At 43.6% G+C, this 20,971-nt stretch overlaps 1 protein-coding gene across 1 annotated transcript in view; it reads left to right on the top strand.

Annotated features, from left to right (window-relative positions):
• CSGALNACT1 (chondroitin sulfate N-acetylgalactosaminyltransferase 1) overlaps positions 1 to 20,971 on the top strand; it is a 98,014-nt gene that overhangs the window by 54,497 nt on the left and 22,546 nt on the right. The window contains exon 4 of the mRNA XM_059156368.1: positions 15,110 to 15,211. Coding sequence (XP_059012351.1) covers positions 15,110 to 15,211 — 102 coding nt within the window. The remainder of the gene's footprint in view (positions 1 to 15,109; positions 15,212 to 20,971) is intronic.

The following is a 20,971-nucleotide window of genomic DNA, read 5'->3' as shown; positions in this document are numbered from 1 at the left end:
TTGTGTCTGCGGGGGAGCCCAGTGCTCGGCTCCATCTCACAACCCTGAGATCATTCAAGAGCCAGACCTTGAATCAACTGAGCCACCCAGGTGCTCCTCCATCTTACTTTTAATCTTTTATCCTTAAATTCACATTATTAAAAGCCAGTAATCTTCAGTGTAAGGGCGTGGTTGATACTTCTCAAAATTCTCGATAACGAGTGCAGTCTTTTAAAAATTTTTACATTTGAAGGCTGACCTTTATCTAAATAAGTTTTATGGTGAGAATCCCATAGTCTTAAAAGAGGCCTTTGGAGGTCACCTGGTCGAGTCTTCCCTTAGCTCAGAATGCCTCCAGAGCATCCCCACCATTTGGTCCTCTGTGCAGCGTGCGTGTCTGTGCGTATGTGCACATGTGCGTATGTACGTGCACACGCCTCCATCCCCAGGCAGGCTGCTCTGAGTTGAGCAGCTCCAGTAGGAAGCTCGCCATTATTTGGACCTGCCATCTGCCTCTTATGATTTCTACCCAGCGGGTCTAGTTCTAGTCTCTGAGGAAATGGCTGAACAAATCCATTTCCTCTTAGATATCAGAGCCTTTCAGATCTTTCAAGACAGCTGTCACAAGGCCCACTGTCTTTCTTTTCCTGGTTCAGGAGTTGTGCATTCAGTAGTGCCACCATGCAGAGGAACGGTGGGCCGATCTTGTCATCTGTTCCTAATTTGTAGAGACGCTGTGGCCCCTGTCCCCTGAGTGTTGGCAGTGCCCTCTGGCTCCAGTAGTGAAGTGAATGTGGGACTTCACTTCTGGCAGTTTTCCTTTGGTGTTTCTGTGCCCTCTGCCTTCTCCCTGGAATGTCAAAAGCTGCCGGTTGATTCGGCATGATTTCCCGAGAAGGACTAAACCCGTGGTTGGTGCTAGACATTAAGTCCAGTCATTGCTTCCGGTGGCTGGTGTGCCCATTTCTAGGACGAGCTGATAATAAATTTCTCTGGCTAGGAAGCTGCCTACAGCGTGCCAGGTGAAGGGCCCCGAGATCTGCAGCTGCCCGTCCTCAATGCCCATCACGGAGCGTGCTGGATTAGCGAGATGGCATTCAACGCTAAAGCCACGTCTGCCCCATCCTCTGTGTAGGACTCTGGGCCCAGAGCCGCAGGATTCCCTTGGTTATATAGGACCCGCTCTGGCTTTCGTGTCGTGAGGACTGCAAGTATTTAGTAGCGGGACTGAAACTAGGAGGGAAATATTGTTGAAAAAGGTAAAAGGACTAGCTTGCCAGTCTCCAGAATTGAGATGGGGTAATGAGTTGTAATTCTAGTTAATGTTTTAAAAACAAATAAAATGCCTGCTGTGGCACAGAGGCAGGAGCAGGTGGGTGGGAAGGCTTAGGGCTTGGGGAGGATATTTGGAAGGCCTGTGTGTGCCAGACACTCGACCAGATGCTGGGGTAGGGAGAGGAGTTGCTGGTGCCCGCTTCATGCGGACCAGAAGCCACTCAAACGGAGCTAGGAGCTGCAGCAGAAACAGAGACAAGGGGAGTGGGCCATGAGAAAGGCTTCCCAGGGCAGAGGAAGCTGAGTGGGGAGTTTGCTCTGTCCTCTAGGGTTTCTGAATGTGTTGGGTCTCTGAAAAAAATGAGATAAGGATGTCTACTCAAACCTGAGAGTATCTGATTCTGTGTCAGAACTTAGTATAGGTGCCATTTCAAATCAGCCAGCAGAGAACGGGTTGTTCAGTGTATGGCTTTAGGACAACTAATCAAACGTAGCAGAAAATATTTAATTCTTACTGCATACCAAAACTATGGTATGTAAACGCTGGTCAGTTAAATATTTGAATAGCAGTAATACAAACATTAAAGTATTGGGAAAATATAAGGAGCTATTTATTAAATAACGTCTTTATGAAATCCCTTCTATCATAAGATTAGCAGATTATTAACTCTGGCTGGAACTGAAGCTGGCATTATGAGTGACTTGTTTTCTTCCCTTGAATTCTGTTTTATAAATTTTTGTGTAGTTATCATGTGTTTGATGTTTTGTTTAAAAATTTAACAAAGAATTTTTTTGGCTGTTATAATTTAAACATGGTTTTGGGGCACCGGGGTGGCTCAGTCCTTAAGCATCTGCCTTTGTCTCAGGTCTTGATCCCAGGGTTCTGGGATCGAGTCCTACATCAGGCTCCCTGCTTGGCAGGAAGCCTGCTTCTCCCTCTTCCACTCCCCCTGCTTGTAGTCCCTCTCTCTCTGTCTCGCTGTCAAATAATAAATAAAAATCTTTAAAAACTGGATTTTTAGTTTGTAAAAGTGATATATAGCTATTATGAGATATTTAAGTAATATAGAACACAAGTAATGAATTATTTTAAAAATCCACTCCTGGCCCTGCCTCCCCAAATTAACCATTTTTAACATTAATTGAACTCTATTGTAGGTACTTTTATTTGCATATATGCGGATAGAAAAATAACTTGTTAGCTAGAAATAATTTAATACAGCATGAGATGTACTATATATTGTTTTTAATTAAAGAATTGCAAAAAAAAAAAAAAAAAGAATTGCATTTTGCCTGACTCAATTTATAGAAGCAAATCCAAAGTATAAATTCAGAAACTGAGATATAATCTGAAGGAATTGCTGATCTTTAAGAAAATGTTTCTCTGCTATGAGAGATATTATTAGCTCTGAAGAGATCCCTCTAAAATTACCTATTTTTTTTTTTTTTGAGAGAGAGAGAGAGAGAATGGAGGAGAGAGCAGAGGGAGAGTGAGAGAGAAAAATCTTAAGCAGGCTCCACGGCCTCCACGGAGCCCCATGGGGGTATCAAGCTCACGACCCTGAGGTCACGAACTAAGCCTAAATCAAGAGTTGGATGCTTAACCCACTGAGCCACCCAGGCACCACTGAGATCCCTCTAAAATTTAAAAAAGAGAGAAAAAAAGATTTTGTGTAACAGAAAAGATTGGAATTATTATATATTTTTTGTTGCATATTCTCACTTTAGAAGGGGTTGACTGAAAAATCACCATAAGTAGAGGAAATCAGCACAGTCCTACTTTCTCCCTTTCCTACATATCTTCTTCCAGTGCTGGCCATCTATTATTTTCACCTTGTCGGTGGTGGCAGCCTTTGTGTTCTGTTTTGTAGTCGCAAAGCCTGTGTGGACCCATCAGCAGCCCTCTGACAACAGCAGCTACAGTCCCGAGGTCTTGGTTGGCTAGATTTCATGGGCGAGACATTTTTTCAAAAAGTGTCCTAAGTGCTGAGTGGAATGTCTACATACGGTCATTTCAGTTTAAGGATAACTTGGTTGGACTTAAAATTCTTGGGACACACTTTCTTTCCTCGGGAGTTTGTAGACATTCTTTTGGCATCTGATGATCCCACAGAGAAATGTCGGGACAACTTTATTTCATCTCTCCTGAGAATGACTTACTTTTGCCCGAGTGCCTGAAGAATTCCTTCTTGAATCTTGAATCATAATTGCTTCATCATGGGGCATCTGGGTGGCTCAGGGGGTTAAGCCTCTGCCTTCTGCTCAGGTCATGATCTCAGGGTCCTGGGATCAAGCCCCATGTCAGGCTCTCTGCTCAGCGGGGAGCCTGCTTCCTCCTCTCTCTCTGCCTGCCTCTGTGCCTGCTTATGATCTCCCTCTTTCTGTGTCCAATAAATAAATAAATAACTTAAAAAAAAATAATAGCTTCATCAGGGTATGTCTCATCTCAGTGTCTTTTTCTAACTCAAGTTTTCCTGTACTTAATTGAGTTTTCTTTGTCATTTTATGGATTTTTTTCATATCAGGAAAATTTTGGTGCTTAATTCTGTATTAGTTTCTATTTCTTAATGCCTCAGTCTTTTAGCTGCTTTCACATAAGGCTTTCCTCAAGATGAGCAATCTGATTCTCAGATGCATCCATTCTGTCCCTCGCTGTGTTTATTACTTTTGTGTGTTTGGGCTGCCACCGTATTTTCTCAGCACAGAATGCGCCTTTTAATCTGTTGTTTATCATTTCTTCTTTGAACTTTTTTTAATTGAATTCACATTTTTATTTAAGAAAGTGTGAATCGCGTAAGATACTTTCTTCTGTTTGAATTGTATCTTCTTTTAGACTAGGTTTTTCATTTACTTTTTGAACGCTATTGCTTTCTTGTTTCTCTCTTTCTTTCTTCCTTTAATTTTGATACTGTTCTTGAAACATGGCTGCTGGGAGGCGGCCTTTCACCTTCCTCCTGCCTGGCATGCAGGGGCCGCCTGGACTGTTTGCTCTGACCATGTGGTGGGGGGCAGTTCTACTTGGCTACCTCCCTGTCTCGATGGAGACAGGAGATGCCTCTCCTGGCAGTATTCGGAGGGCAGGGTATTTATTTTCCTATTCACTTTTTTTGTAGCCTCCAAGAACAGGGGGAGGAGAGAAAACTCAGTGGAGGCTTTGTGCAGCCTTTGTTGGAGGTTTCCAAGTCCCGTGGCTCTTCTGTGTCCTGGGGTGGGTGTGAGCTGTGCTAGGCTCACTCTGTCTAGTGGTGGGTGGATCTTTGTCCTCCGGCGACGATGATTTGGCTCCCAGAATGGGACCTCAAAGGGGCCTGGAACATCAGCCCCATGAGTTTCCTTCTCATCTCCACCTGTTGTCTTCAGCAGCTCTTTCCACCCCCACAAATCAGAAAGAGGAAAGAAGATAAAGTTTGCGCCTTCTGTTTATGATTGGCTCTGTGTGTGTGTGTGTGTGTGTGTGTGTGTGTGTGTGTGTGTTGTGGAGGATGTATAAAAGATGTTTCATCTGACTGTCAGCATCTCCCATCCCTTCTTTTTCTGCTTATAGGAAGGATCATGACTATAGTCCTCTTTTTTCCTTTGCTTTCTGCCCACCTCACCTTTTTTGCAGGGGTTAGTTCACAAAGTGTAATGAAGATGGTCCAACTGTCCTTCTCTACTTCCCATGCGAGGTGGAGAGATGGTGTATGCCACTGTGGCTCTTCCTTCTCAGAGATCCTGAATTGGGATTTGGGCTCTGTCCCTCCCTGGACCAGCCATTCCCCTTGGCCACCTTCTCCCCATCTGGCTGCCACTCCAGCTCTTCTGGAGAGAGTGGCTGGAGCCAGGAGCCAGGAGCCACAGGACAGGAACGTCAACCTTTAGTTTCTTCCACTGTCTTCTTGTCGTCCGTATGGAGATTACGTCCCATTCATTGGTCATCGATTAGTAGCAAGATTTGCCATTTGCCACTATTTTTGGTACAGGGTTTGCAATGATCATTGTGAGATTAATGTGTTTAAAAGATTACTTTTCATGGCATATCTTTTAAAATGTAGATACCCTTTGTTCTGACACCATTTGAATGAAGAATCTTGTACAAGTAGCTTTATATATCTGGCTTTACTATCTTCTGTAAAATCAAAGTATGTCCAGATGGGTCCCCTTGTAGCTCTGACACTGGTTATTGCCGATAGATTTAGGGTTTTGTTTCGTTTCTCACTTCAGCATCAGTTTGCTAACTGTTCACCTGGAAAAGAGCCAGATGGCTAAGAATTATTTAAAAAGAGCCCAGAATCATGCAGAGAGAATGGCCCCTAGGGAGGACTGGGTCTGAGAAATCAGCTTACTTGGGGTGAAGGCCAAGCATTGGGTGCAATCAGCTGGGAACCAAAGACCACGTTTGTATGTTGCAGAACTGTGTTGGGGCTGGGCCTTCGGGACAAAATTGATTCCTGGGTGCCTGGAGCATATGGACTAAAATATTTATTCCTATTACTATTTTATCTTCATTATTATTTGAGTCATGTCAACTAACTCGAAAAACTATTTGTGTTTACAAAAATTACCAATTTAATAAAACCATTTTAATAGAGGTCATTAACAAAGACTGAATAACAATGTGGGATGGAGGATAGGTGTGCCTGGAACCCAGGACCAGGGGAAAGAGTTACAGATTGTCAAAAATGCCAGCTCTGAACTTTCTGTCAGACAGAGGGACAAGGGGGAAGCTAAGGCTAGTTTGCTTCAGCCCTCAGTAGTTAATGAAAAACTGGCTGCTATTTGTTGGGGGCAAAAAGCTTTCTCCTGGCAGTAGACCCTAAAGGCCTTTATTGAAGAAGCGGTAGGCATTAAATGAGAGCTATTCCTGGGATTTACAAGAAATTACAAAGCTAAAGCTCCAGTATTGTCATCTCTGTGAGTAGGAATGCAGCTGGAAAGAGCAACATGGACCACTCTGATCTGGCTACTGTGGCTGCTTTGTGGTGCCATTGTTCATGGAGATGAGATGGCTTCTTACTATGGCTGGTTGGTTCTCTGTTGCTGTTGTCATAGTCCTGGCCTGTGGGGGATCTTCACAGGCTCCAGGTGCTGTTTCCTGTTCCATGAATGCCCCCAGATGACTCCCTTGGGGTCTGGAGGACTCCATCATTAGTGCCCCACATTGACTCCCTTGGAGTCTGGGGGACTTCATCGTTAAGGACCCCTTTACCTGTGGCCAGAAATAGAGGGAGTGTATCCAGGAGAACTTGCTTCACATCTAGCCAAGTTTTCATGTTTCCCCTTTGCCCTACAGTGTATTAACTTAAACCTACCTCCTCCTACTCTTCTTTTTTTTTTTTTTAAATCACCTGATTTGCCTGTGAAACTATTCTAGCCTTTGCTTTGTGGCTCTTTAGTTTCTTTTGGCTTCTGGGTTATAGGTCTCAAGCTCAGTTATTTCAAGGTGTAGTTTGTGATAGCAGGAAGAAACTCCTAATAACAAAGCTATAGATTGTCTTTGTATTCTTATCTCTGAGCCGCTCCCAGGGGAGGGAAAAAGATTTTTATGTAAATGATTTTTTTATGATTTCTAAAAATCTTTCCCAGTTCATTTCAAGTTTGCTTGATTTTTATTTTGACTACTTCCAGCTGGTCTGAGAACCCTTTTTCATGTTGCTATGATTCTCCTCAGACTTTGGTAGTTAATTTTGTTTTAACGTACTTTCTTTCCCTCTTCTGACTCTTCTCTCGTCCCTCTCAAAGCATTTATGATATTTTCAGGCAGTATCAGGGACATGTTTTGCTTCAATTTTCTGTAGTGGTATTTTAATCCCTTTTTTGCCTAGAACTGTGAAGTTGTTTCTGGAGATTTCTGGATCTTTAAAAAACAATGAGTATAGACTTTCCAGGCCAAAATGAGCCTTGAAGGTAGGGCTAGCTAAGCTGGTGTCATTTAGAGTGTAACAGGAAGGCTCTGGTCATCATAACATTGCTGATTGTGGTTGAGCTGGGTCCCTTATCGTCTTTATTGTTCAGAAGGAAAACTAAGGTAGTTTCCATTACGGTATCATCCTTCCTCCCGCTCCCTCGGCCTCTCCTGCGGGCCCTTTCTCTCTTCATATACTGGTGTTGCACCCAGGAAAGTTTTACGGTTCATGCGTGGGAGAAACTTTATTTTACAACACTCACCTTATTTGGAGAAAAGTTTCTATTTTGGGACCTAACTGAAGTTGTTTCTTATTTCATTTGAGCCACAGAATATGTGAAAACATCTACCCAAGAGTAGGAAATGGTCAGTAGGAACCAATTCCATTTGCTCTTCTGAAATGGGCAAACAAGAAAGTGGGTCCTGATTGCTTGGTCGAGACTCAAAAATCAGGCTCATTTCTTTAACACTGACCAGACTACTCAAAAAATGGAATCCAGGAATTGTGTATTAATGTAGCTTGGCATACGGGCTGGGGAGAGGACCCGCCAAACCAAAAGAAGAATATTATTTTTTTGAAGCCAGATTTCAGGAGGCCCAGTTACTGCCTCTGCCCTCTTCAGGGTAGTACTTAGTCCTTTTCTCTAATGCCTTTTGGCTAAGCAGTTTCTTCCCGTTGGCTGTGCAGACCAGAGGTAGCATTTGGAGACTAATGAACTGTTGTTATGTATTTATTATCTCATTTGCACAGGACATAATTAAAGGTAAATCACAGATTTTTTTTTCATACTTGATATATTTGAGTAGAAAACTGACTTAGAAAAGAATAGTGATATAATTTCTTTGCAGTTGTGCCTCCTGAACCAAGAAAACCCTTTCTCTCCTCTTCTCCACCTGCATGGAGCCTGTCAGGACTCACTTTCAATTCTCCCTCTTCTTTGAGACCCCTTCTCCAGTCCCCAAAAGAAATTAATCACATTCTTCTCAGTCCCTTGGCTCCTTATACCTCCACACCATTGCTGTAGGTAGTCCATCCTGCCTCATACTCATTCGCCATCCCTTCCTTCCAAGACACTGGAAGGTCGCTGAGGCAGGTAGGGTGACCAGTTGTACCATTTTGCCGGGACGGAGGCATTTGCCAGGACATAAGTGCTAAAACCTGGAGAATCCCAGGCACACCTGGGTGGTTGGTCCCCCTGCAAGGCACCATAAAAGGTTACATTTTAAAATCTTACTCCACTGAGAATAGTGCATTGCACCACAAAGTTACTCAGTGAATATTCTTGAATCCCTGTTTCCACAGGCCACTTAGCCCGAGGTTTAAAAACAACTACGCCTAATTATATAAAAACACAATTTTCCTTCTCTCTCTCTCTGTCACCTTCTGTGGTAAGATGTCCAGCCTCTTGTGCCCTCCCAGGCTTTTTGGGAATCTGCAGGGATGTTTCACATATGCTCAAATACAATTTCAGCTTCCAGACTGCTCAGACGTCGGCTCTGTGATGCCAATGCACAGCTTCTGACAACAGCCAAAGTTGTTGACACTTGTTAATGCCACAGAGGCTGCTGGTGCAGCCACCACTGTGCCGACACTGCCACATTCATTCCCCAGGAGTCCTGGCTGGAGCTCCCAATGCCCCCTCATAATCGTATTTTCTGTAAAGAGAGCCTTTTGGCTCTTTCTGTAGCTCCATCTCTCTCTGGGACTTACCTGGGAGTCCACAGAAACCAGCTGGAGAGCAGGACAAACCCTGGGGACACACACTGTTTTCACAGCTGTGCACCCCTCTGACAACTCCTATGTTCAATTGAAACTGCTTCTTCCTTACAAGAATGGTTCTGACCAGGGGGGCTATTTTGTACCTTCTATCCTGGCATTTAGTATAATCTAGTGATGTTTTTGGTTGTCACAACTGAGGTGGGGGCTTGGGGGTGCTACAGACGCCCAGTGGTTAGAGAGATGCTGCTAGACGTCTTACAATGCACAGGACAGCTCCTTCCACAATAGGGAATTCTTTGGTCCCAATGTCGATGGCGTGAGGTTGAGAAGCCCTAATTCAAGATGCATTTTCTCCCTAGGAGTACAGCGCTTCCTCCAAATAGACCTTGGGCTCCCCTGTCCCTCTTTCCACCAGATTGCTCAGTCATATCTGACTGGTCCCAGCAGGAATGCAAGTTGAACAGTCATTCCTGTGGCCAGTTTACACTTGGAGTTTTGTTGAGGCTTCTTCCAGTCTCCTGGCCCACAGACCCATTCTGCTTTGTGGCTGAGTCCTGGACGGGTCAGACCAAAGCTGTGAGATTTCAGAAGTAAAGCCTTCGTCCTGCTCAGGTCTTAAACACCAGGCTAGTCCTGGATTGCATGCCTGGCTTGGGCAGGTCACTGGAAGTCCCTTCCTTATCTCTGTACTGAGGGTGGAAATGATGATCAAGTAGTTCTCTCCGCAGTGTGTGGTTCAGATGAGTAACAGAACTCCAAGACCGTGATGTGCTTTCAGCCCCTTGAGAAATAGAAATATAGTTGTAAAGGTGACTGTAATACATGTTTTCTGATTGAAAATTTATCTTAATTAGTCCTAGTACTTCTATGGCACAATATTCTCAGGGAGAAGGAACTGTTGTTTTCCAGGAAAAAAAAAAAATGTCTTAAAAAGACAAGGTCTTTTGGCGCCTGGGTGGCTCAGTGGTTGAAGCCTCTGACTTCAGCTCAGGTCATGATCCCAGGATCCTGGGATCGAGCCCCATATCGGGCCCTCTGCTCAGCAGGGAGCCTGCTTCCCTTCCTCTCTCTGCCTGCCTCTCTGCCTACTTGTGATCTCTGTCAAATAAATTAAAAAAAAAAAAAAAAAAGGTCTTTGAGGGCTCCCTTTTTGTTTTGTTGATGTTTTCCTTTGCTGCACAAGAGCTGTTCATTTTGGTGTGGTCCCAATAGTTTCATTTTGCTTTTGTTTCCCCTGCCTCGGGAGACATATCTGGAAAAATGTTTCTATGGTCAGTGTCAAAGAAATTACCACCTGTGTTTTCTCCTGGGAGTTTTATGGTTTTATGATTTCAGGTCTCACATCCTCAGGTCTTTCATCCATTTTGAGTTTATTTATTTTTTATTTTTCAAAGATTTTATTTATTTATCAATGAGAGAGAGCACGCGAGAGCACGTGCACAAGCAGGCAGAGTGGCAGGCAGAAGCAGAGAGAGAAGCAGGCTCCCTGCTAAGCAAGGAGTCTGATGCGGGACTAGATCCCAGGACCCTGGAATCATGACTCGAGCCAAAGGCAGTGGCTTAACCGATTGAGCCACCCACACGCCCCTTGAGTTTATTTTTATATATGGTATAAGACAGTGGTCCAGCTTCATTCATCTACATGTTGCTGTCCAGTTTTCCCAACACCATTTGTTGAAGAGACTGTCTTTTTTCCATTGGATAGCCTTTCCTACTTGGTTGAAGATTAACTGACCCTGTAGCTGTAGGTTCATTCTGGGCTCTATTCTGTTTCAGTGATCTGTGTGTCTGTTTTTGTGCCAGAACCACACAGTTCTGATTACCACAGCTTTGAAGTATATCTTGAAGTCTGGGACTGTTATTCTTCCAGCTTTGTTGTTCTTTCTCGAGATCGCTTTGGCTATTTGTGTGGTTCTATCCATATTTTAATATCATTTGTTCTAGTGCTGTGGAAAATGCTGCTGGCATTTTGATAGGGATTGCATTAAATATATAGATTGCTTTGGGTAGTACGGACATTTTAAGAGTAGTGGTTCTTCCAATCAATGAACATAGAATATCTCCATTTGTTTGTATCATGTTCAGTTTATTTCATCAGTGTTTTATAGTTTTGGGAGTACAGTTCTTTCACCATCTTGGTTAAGTTTATTCCTAGGTATTTAATTATTTTTGGTACAATTGTAAATGGGATTGTTAATTTCTCTTTCTACTACTTCATAATATTAATATATAATATATGATAATATATAATATTACCACAGATTTCTGTATATTAACTTCGTATCCTGGGGCTTTACTGAATTCATTTAGTAGAAGATATTTGTCAAAGACGTAATTGATAAGGGGTTAATATCCAAAATATATAAGGAACTTTTGCAACTCAACACCAAACAACAACAACAACAGCAAAAACAGCAAATGACCTGACCAAAAAAAATGGGCAGAGGACCTGAATAGACATTTTTTCCAAAGAAGACATCCAGATGGCCAGCAGACACCTGAAAAGATGCTCAGCATCACTCATGTAAATCAAAAGCTCAATGATATAATCACCTTACAACTATCAGAATGACTAGAATAAAAAAAACACAAGAAACAATAAGTATCGGTGAGGGTGTGAAAAAAAGAATCCTCGTACACTGTTGGTGGGAATGCAGCCACTGAGGGAACAGTATGGAGGTTCCTCTAAAAGTTAAAAGTAGAGTTAACCATATGACATGGTAATTCCGCTTCTGGGTATTAACCCAAAGAAAATGAAAACAATAATTCAAAAAGATATATGCACCCTTATGTTTATTGCAGCATGATTTATGATAGCCAAATGATGGAAGCAACCAAATGTCCATCCATAAGTGAATGGATAAAGAAGATGAGGTATATTTATACAATGGAATATCACTCAGCCATTAAAAAAGGGTGAGATCTTGCCATTTGCAACAACACGGATGGACCTCAAGAGTATAATGCTAAGTGAAATAAGTCTGAGAAAGACAAATACCCTATGATTTCACTTTTATGCGTAAGAAACAAAAACAAATGAACAAAGAAAAATGAGACAAGTGAAAGAACCCCAGTGGACTCTTAAATACAGAGAACAAACTGGTGGTCACCAGAGGTGAGGTTGGGGGAGATGGGGGAAATAGGCGGAAGGGAGCAAGAGTACACTTATCGGGGCGCCTGGCTGGCTCATTCCGTTAAGCATCTGCCTTCGGCTCAGGTCATGATCCCAGAGTCCCAAGACTGAGTCCCACATCAGGCTTCCTGCTCAGCGGAGAGCCTGCTTCTCCCTCTGCCCCATGCCCCACTTGTGCTTGTGCTTTCTTTCTCTTTCTCTCTCCTGTCTCTCTCTCTCAAATAAATTTTTTTTTTTTTAAAAGTACACTTACCATGATGAGCACTGAGTACTGTACAGAATTGTTGAATTACTAAATTATTGTACACTTGAAATTAATACAACACTGTATGCTAACTATATTTCAATTGAAAAAAGAAGGAAAAAAAAGACGAGGTCTTTGTGAAGAAGAAATAATTCTGAGGTTCTAGATCGGGACAGAAGAATGACCACCTAGGATTGTGGAGCTAATGTAATACAAAGCACCCATGTGAAATGCAGAGCTTTCCTGAAGGATTCTTAGGGAGTTGGGGTGCCCTGAGATTCATTCCATGCGCCTCGCCACAGCCCTGCTATGGGTCCAGGTGCAAATAATCACCCCAAACACAGACATCTCTGTGTGCATAGTCCCCCACATGCGCACTCTTCTCCCACACACATTGTTCCAGGGCATGGAGTCTAGTAAGACTTGTTCGGAAAACTAAAAATCACAAGATCCATCTGACAGATTGGTGGTGGTGTTTCCATAGTTCTTATTCTCCCTCCCTCGTGGGGCATTTGTTTATTGCGTCTCAGGGAGTTTTAGTTACCTAGAGTGGACCGAGAAGTTCTCAAGGGCAGAACGGTTGAGCTCTTGGAGAGAGCATCTGGCACCTGGTAGATTGCTTGCGTGGTTATTGTTCGTTGAAAGAAAGAAGGAAGAAATGAGCATGAGGAGTGGAACCGTGGAGGAGAACCTCAGAACCGAGTCTGCTTTGCCTTTTTGGGAAACCTCAGCTGGGGAATGAAGGGTGAAGGTCCAAGGGATCTCTGTTTTAGTCCTTGAAAACAAAAAGTGCTTCAGATGGATTTTAAAATGCCAGCAAAGGTGTTACTAGAAACACAAGAATGCTTTTTATCCAGGCTCAGCGGTGACCCTCTCCTGATTCTGGGATACATTTTTTCCCAACTACACGTGCAATTTTAAAGCACCATTTTTGGGTGCTCGGTGCTGCGTGTGTGCTTTTATCCTACCCTGGCAAAGGAAGCTAAAGCACTGTCTGGCAGGTTTGCAAAATAGCTCTTTTATGGGCAGAGAATTTTGTTGTCGGCGGGTGATGGTTCCGTCTGCAGGGACTGGTCTGTGACGGGGCTCTCGGTTTGAAGCACATTGTCCCACGCTGGGCTTCTGTTCCTGGTCTCTTGTCTGTGTCTAAGTGCTACACCATCAGACTGAGTTTCAGAGTCCGCCATCAGACGGGATTTCAGAAGCAGCCCTTATCTTTCTTCCATGGGAGAGAAACAGATTCTCAGAACCAAGACAGGATGACCCCTGCATGCCTCGAGCCTCGGGTCAATATCATCTTCCTTGATGGTTCCTAAATCTGGAATTCTCTTCCTCCTCCGCTCTTCCTCTCACCCATCCATCCTGCAGGCCCTCGCCATTCCAGCTGATAGGATTTGCTGTGCTTTCGGAATCCTGTGTACTTGTTATCTGTGCCACAAGGTGTCATGATTTTATTTGAGCTCATTTTATTTCCCAAGTTTTTCAAGCACAGGAAACATATCTCCTACATCTTTGGATTTCTCCCAGCAACCCCAGCTAGGTCATCGCTCCTTTCGGATGGCATTATAAAAAGCATTGAATAAATGGGCCTCTGCGGTTACAGCTCAGGGACTGGCGGAAAGCCACGGTGGTGTGTTTTTCGGAGGTTAAAGAAAGTAATGAATGGAGAGACAAAAGGAATAAAAAAAGGAAGGACATGCAAAATGTCAGAATATCACAAAATGTCACCCCACCAGTAGAATCTTTCATTAACTTGCTTCCAGAAAACTCCTGTTTAAACTCCACACACACACACACACACGTATATATACATGTGCACACACAAACACATATTTACATACATACACACCTGTCTATACAGAATTTACGTACATATTACGTACGTGCCGTAAACCCTCAGCAGAGTATCTTACCAGATTAGCTTAGGTGTTACCATTAGAGCACGGGACATGGACAAATAAATCAGCTTTGTTGGAGAAAGCAGGTCTGGCCCAGTCCAGAGCTGGAGGCCTGTCCCTTAGAGGGCTGTCGGGGCCTTAGAGTGTGTGGGACAATCAGTCACAGAGGGGAAAAAAGGGGAAACCGTGAAGGTGATTGTGTCTGCATGGGAAAGGCGAGAAAGCCTAACTGGGCTTCTGCCTTGTCATTCCCTTCGGGGTTAAGAAGGGTTTGGGGAACCCTACATGAAAGAATGTCTTTTTGCCTTTGTTGATTCAGTCTTTAAGACTGTTTGTGTTTGGCACACGCAGGAAAAGTCAGACACAAGGATTCTAGTCTCACCCTCCCTGGACTTTAGCTTTCTTATCTGTAAAACGGAATTTATGTCTTCTGTCCTTCATAGACTCCTTCTGGCAAAGAGGGGGAAGGACCCAGTGCCGGTCCCATGACACTAGGTGCCCCATGGGCTAAGCCGGTGGTAGTTTGCACCGTGGCCTTGTGCCATCTGACTTTTCATTCACCAGATCTGCATATTTACATTTCATTGTTTTCTTGGGAGGATAAAGACAAATGTAGGTAATTGTGATGACCAACCAGAAATGTCCTGGTGTCCCATCTCTGCTTTTTTGGCAGTTCACTCAGTTTACTCAAGAACATTTTGCACTGGGGCACCCGGGTGGCTCAGTTGGTTAAGCGTTTGCTTTCGATTCAGGTCATGATCTCCAGGTCCTGGGATAGAGCCCAACATTGGGCTCCCTGCCCGGCGTGGAGTCTGCCTCCCACTCTTCTTTTGCTTCTTCCTCCAGCTCATGCATTTGAAAGAAAGAAAGAACGAACGAACAAAGGAACATTTTGTACTTGACAAAACAGGTGTTTGTTTGGACCTTGCCTGTCACTGTGAAAACAGACCAGACATACGTGTGTTTTGTTTTCTAGGGAGATGTGCATTCAACAGGATGGGAGAATTCATCTCACCGTTGTTTACTTTGGGAAGGAAGAAATGAATGAGGTCAAAGGAATACTTGAAAACACTTCCAAGTAAGTAGGACTTGGAGTCGTAGTAAGGAGTCATAGCAACTGACACCAGGAGTCTATATCCGAGGCTGGAACTTCTGCTTCAGTTTTATTTTCCTTAACGCCCTGGGTCAGCCGGGAGATGGACTGGTCGCTGGCTGTTCTGGGGGAATTGTGCATCCTCCCATCCCTGGGAGAGCTCTCTACCTGACACTGGTCCTCACTGCGTGGGTTGTTGGCTTTGGCAGTGATGAGATGAAGGGCCCTGAGCTGCAGAAATGGGAGGGGGGGTGTGGGGCACTGGCTCCTTTGGACTTCTGCGTGACTGGGTGTCGTCTCAGGGCTGCCGATTTGGGGACTTGGCATTCCAGATTGGGAATTAGGGACCACGCATCTGTGCACTGAGCTCCAGCTTATCGATGACCATCCTGGGGTTTCCTTCCCTTAGCAAATGGTCTAACCCTTTTGACTTTCATTCGGTATGCATTTTGAAAGATTAGGGGAAGCCAGAAGTGATGACTAGGGCAGGATCCTGGATGAAACTTACTCAGCTGAACAGAAGTGATTTAACCGAAAACCTTAGACTTCAGGTTGTACGTATAGATATATACATACGTGTACAGGTCAGCTGTATGGGAGAACACATGAAAGCAGCGCAGACGGGTTTTCTCCCTTCCCCAGATAAACAAGTATTGATGGAATAAATATCTGTGGCATTTTCTACTAGTGAGGAAGCCAGAATGGTGCCCCTGCCACCGAGTTCTGGTTTTCCAGGGAGGTTTGAGGGCCTCCACTTGAGTAATCAGGTTGGTAGTCTCTCCATAAGTGAAGCTTGGCAGGGTGGGGGGTCGGTAGTTCTCAGTGGCAGAAATAGCCTCACGAGGTCCATATGGACAGGGGCCCCCTGTTGGCGTTTCGTGTAAATGGTAATAGGATGAGAGTCAAAGGATAAGATTAGAGGAGTGAGTGTACCTGTTGTGTTTATGTTCACATGTTACTAATTTGGTATTAATGGGCACAAATCAGAATGCTTGTTCTAATTACTCAAATGCTTGTTCCAATTACTCATATGATCTAAAGCAGTCTTATTTTCATGAAAAAAAGAAAAAAAAGTTGGATTGGAAGGCAGCCTTCTTCATTTGTTTACATATTATTTATGTCTGCTTTTGTGCTGTAACAGAGTTGAGTAGCTGTGACCAAAACTGTATGACTTGCGAAGCCTGAGCTCTCTACTGTCTGGTCCTTTACAGAAAAAGTTTGCTGACCTCTTCCAAAGCAATACGGAATTCAGAGTTTGAAACTAGTAACAGCTTAAAAGCTAGGCCCCAATTGAAGGGAGATCGGAGAGAAGAGAAGAACTGAACAGCCTAATTGTCAGTGAACTAGAACCCTCAGGGCTCCAGCGCTCTGTGATATCCTTGTTGTCTCCACTTAGGCATGAGGTGTAGGAATTATTAGAGCTCGTGTCCTCTGCCCAGTGGATAGGTTTCAGCATCTCTGGAAGTTTCCATTGTTGGGCATGGATCTTTTTTTTTTAAGCTTCCCAGCTGATTCTGACTTGCAGCCAGGACTGAGAATCACTGTCTGAGAAGGCGGTGGTCTACCCCGGGGGCCCGTGAGAGGCCTCCAGCGCAGCCGGCTGCCGCCTCCTAAGGTGTTTCTCAATAGCTATCCGGGCGACTCTGAAGTGCAGTCAGGACTGAGAAATTCAATCCTATTGGGTCTGGCACCCTCTGAGGACTTTAAAGGACATTTGCTGATAGATACATATAACCAACTTGACATGAGTCTGATGGGTAAGTGGAAGGCCAGTTTCAATGTTGTTATGGGAAATATCCATTTTAGTGACTGGAAGGCTTAAGGGCTTTTACTATCAAGACTTTCTTCTCTGTATCAAATGACCTGGCAAGATGAATTCTCAAGCAGGAGGTTGCTTGGTGAGCAAAGAACAAATAGAATCCAAGCAAGAGAAGTAGAATTATTTCAGTGGCAGGGATGGCGTACTTAAAATTTTGGAGAATTTCCAGAGATCAGCCTATCCATAACCGAGAACTTCGTGCCAGGGACTGAGCCCATCAGAGCTTTAAAAAGCACTTGCAAGGGGCGCCTGGGTGGCTCAGTGGGTTAAGCCTCTGCCTTCGGCTCAGGTCATGATCCCAGGGTCCTGGGATTGAGCCCCGCATCAGGCTCTCTGCTCAGCAGGTAGCCTGCTTCCTCCTCTCTCTCTCTCTGCCTGCCTCTCTGTCTACTTGTGATCTCTCTCTCTCTGTCAAATAAATAAATAAATAAATAAATCTTTAAAAAAAAAAAAAAAAAAAAAAAGCACTTGCAGCACTGGGGAAACTCTGGTGATATGAATTGGAACCCCATTTTCCTGTGTCACTGTTCTCCTTCTGTTAATTGGGGAAATCTGCAGTGTTAAGGTCTCTCATGCCTTGGGGGTGTCCTCCCCCCTCCCTGGTATTGCTCTGACAGGACCACCTCCCGCAGGAATGCCCCGCCCTCTGCAGCCAGGCCTGAGCTGACCAGACACTGCAGCACTGCCTGCCACTCCACCTTCCAGATCAGTCTTCCTTGTCACTACTGCCGGAGTCTCCTACCCAGACCTGCTCTGACTTGTAACCTCGCTTCGATGACTTCCTGTCTCCAACCACACGGTGAGGGTGTGGTCTGCCCCTTCGTCCTCGTCTTCTACTTGGTGTTCTCTCCGTCCTCCTTTCTACGTTCTCAGACCACCACCCTTCCGTACCCTACCTCTCTTGAGAGCCCACCTCGGGAGCTCTTTCCAACCTCCAGTCCTCTCTCTGATCTCCAAGTACTCCCTGCTCGCATCTCGTCTGCTTGGCACTTGGTGTATGGTTCGGCTATTCCTTACTAGGTTATAGGCTGCTTAGTAAGTAGTACCATATCACATGGCTCTTTGTAACTCCAGCGTGGTGCCTCATTCAGAAAACGTCCCGTGTTCGCTCATTAAGAGAAGGATGGGGTGCCTGAGTGTTGCAGTCAGTTAAGCATCCAACTCTTGGTTTGGGCTCAAGTCATGATCTCAGGGTCCTGGGATTGAACCCTACATTGGGCTCTGTGCTTAGTGTGGAGTCTGGTTGACATTCTCTCTCCCTCTCCCTCTGCCCCTCCTATTCATGCTGTATCTCTCGCTCGCTCTCTCTAAAATAAATAAAATCTTTTTTTAAAAAAAGAGGAAAATCCCACATACACAGTATATTTATACTCCTAGTAATCCATATGAACATTTATATAATAAACCCTATTCAAATGTCATTTTTTATTATCTTTTAAGGTAGCAAATCTTTTGTTCAGATGCATCCTTAAATAATGATAATAACCATGAATCATCTTATTGAATATTCACAGCAACTTATGAGATAGATGCTGTTATTAGCCCCATTCATAGACGAAGAAACTGAGTCTCAGAGAGGTTGTTACTAAGGCTGTCATCCCTACCACAAGGGAGAGCCAGGATCTGAGCCTCAGCTGTTAACTTGGGATAGTCCAGGTCTTCCCATGACACCACATTTTCTCTTAGAATATTCCCTTGCTCCCTCCTGAAACTCATAATTGTCAGTTGAAAGTAATAAGATTTGAAATCAGCCTGAGTGATATTTATTTCATTAGGATACCAGCATTGTGATTAAACTGTTCTAAATGCAGCTAAATGCATATATGTTAAGAATAGCTTTTTAAAATCTAGTTTGGCTCATGAGCAGTGTTTTCCTCTCTCTGTCTCTGGATTTATGCTTACTCAGTTGAGCTGTACATTTCAGTTGATGGCTATAGATTAGTGCTTTGGAAACAGCCATTTGTGATTCATTACAGGGTTGTGTAATAGCTCCAGTGGGTTCTGTCCAGTGTTTTTAAAACATTGAAATAGGATAGGATAGAAGATATCAGAGTGCATCACAAGTAGTAAGGGTAAATATTGTTTTGTAAAACTTTAGTGTGTGCGTGTGTGTATCTACTATGTCATGATGTAGAATATTTTCCTTTGTATGGGTGGAAGTCAAAATATTTAGAAACCACTGCCATCGATAATAGTACAAATCAGTTCTCAGTATCTGATTCTTATTCCATAGTTTTCCATATTAAGCTGCAGTTAATCTCAGTTTAAAGTCTCACTTGGTGATTCTCAGAAATAAATGTGCTTGGGAGTAACATGGCATGCTTTTTAAAAAAATATTTTATTCATTTATTTGAGAGAGACAGAGATAGCGAGAGAGTGCACAAGCAGGAAGGAGGGGGAAGAACAGACTCCCCGCTGAGCAGGGAGCCTGATGTGGGGCTCCATCCCAGGACCCTGGGATCATAACCTGAGCCAAAGGCAGAAATTTAACTGACTGACCCACCCAGGTGCCCCCAGGGTGCTTTTTAAAATGCAGATTCTTGGTATCCAGCTCCAGAAATTCTGAGTCAGTAGGCCTGAGATGAAGAAGTTTGGTCACTGATACCTAGAACAGGTCCCACATGTGATGGTGACATGGGTGACCCATAGTGAAAAATGCTGGCCTAGGTAGACATTTGCTTGGAGCTATGTATTGGGAAATTTTTAAAAATTGTAACAGGTAGGCAGATTGGCATGAGTTAACATTTACTACATCGCAGCTTCATCTTTGTCCAATCATAAGGATACAAAGGCATCTTTCAGAGGTATTATCTGTGAGATCAAAGTACTAGAGATGAGACACTGCCCTGTCATTGCAAGTCTGTGACCTAAGAGAGGGGTTTTTCTGTATGTCTTCTCGGGGACCTGTCTTGCTTGGGGGTATGTCATCATTTCATGCCTCTTTGAAAGGATTTTTTTTTTAAAGATTTTATTTATTTATTTGAGAGGAACAGAGAAAGAGCACAAGCAGGGGAAGAGGCAGAAGGAAAGAGACACAGACCCCACCGAGCAGGGAGCCCAATGCAGGGCTCTCTATCCCAGAACCCTGGGATCATGGCCTGAGCCAAAGGCAGACACTCAACCAACGGAGCCACCCAGGTGCCCCTGGAAGGATTTGTTTGACATGTACCCTCAGAAGGATTTATCAGGACATCACAGGAGAAAATTGGGGAGGAAGGTTTTATTCTGGTTTGTGATTTGTTTCTTAAATTTGAGCAGAATTGTTGCTTTGTTTTAATTTTTTTCTTAAGCAATTTTTAGATACTATCTCATTCACTGAAATAAAAAAATCAACACAGCAAATCCCTCCCAAGGAGATAAGAAATCTTGGGCCCTGGGAGGCACCTCACGGATGAAGGCAGCATCTCAGGCTTGTGGCCATCCCACCTGGCATTTGCAAGAGGGGCTAAGTATGATTCTGCTTAGTGGAGATTCTACTCTTTGTGGAGATGTGCCTGTAGTCCGTATTCTAGATTGTTCTTTGGGGGATTGGAACATAGCATATAGGTTATATAATATTGTAATAATTTTAAATTTCCTGGGTGTGATTATTATATTATTATAATGTTACATAGGAGAATGCCCTGGTTCTTGGGAGATACTTCTCTTCAAGGGTAAAGTTGTCATGATGTGTGCAGCTAACTCTCAAATAGTTGAAAGCAAGCAGGCAGGCAGAACGTTAATACTTGCTAAATCTAAGTGAAAGATATATGGATACTTACATTATTCTTACATTTTTGAACGTTTGAAATTTTTCCAGATAAAAATATTAGGAAAATATATTATGAAAAAAATGAATTTTTTCATATATTATGGGAAAAAAATGATCTATTTATATAATGGAATATAACTCAACAGTTAAAGAAAGGTGGTATCAGCAAAATGGT

The sequence above is a fragment of the Mustela lutreola genome, chromosome 18 (assembly GCF_030435805.1).
Source record: "Mustela lutreola isolate mMusLut2 chromosome 18, mMusLut2.pri, whole genome shotgun sequence".
NCBI classification, from domain to species: Eukaryota; Metazoa; Chordata; class Mammalia; order Carnivora; family Mustelidae; genus Mustela; species Mustela lutreola.
This window is presented reverse-complemented; position numbering and strand designations above follow the sequence as displayed.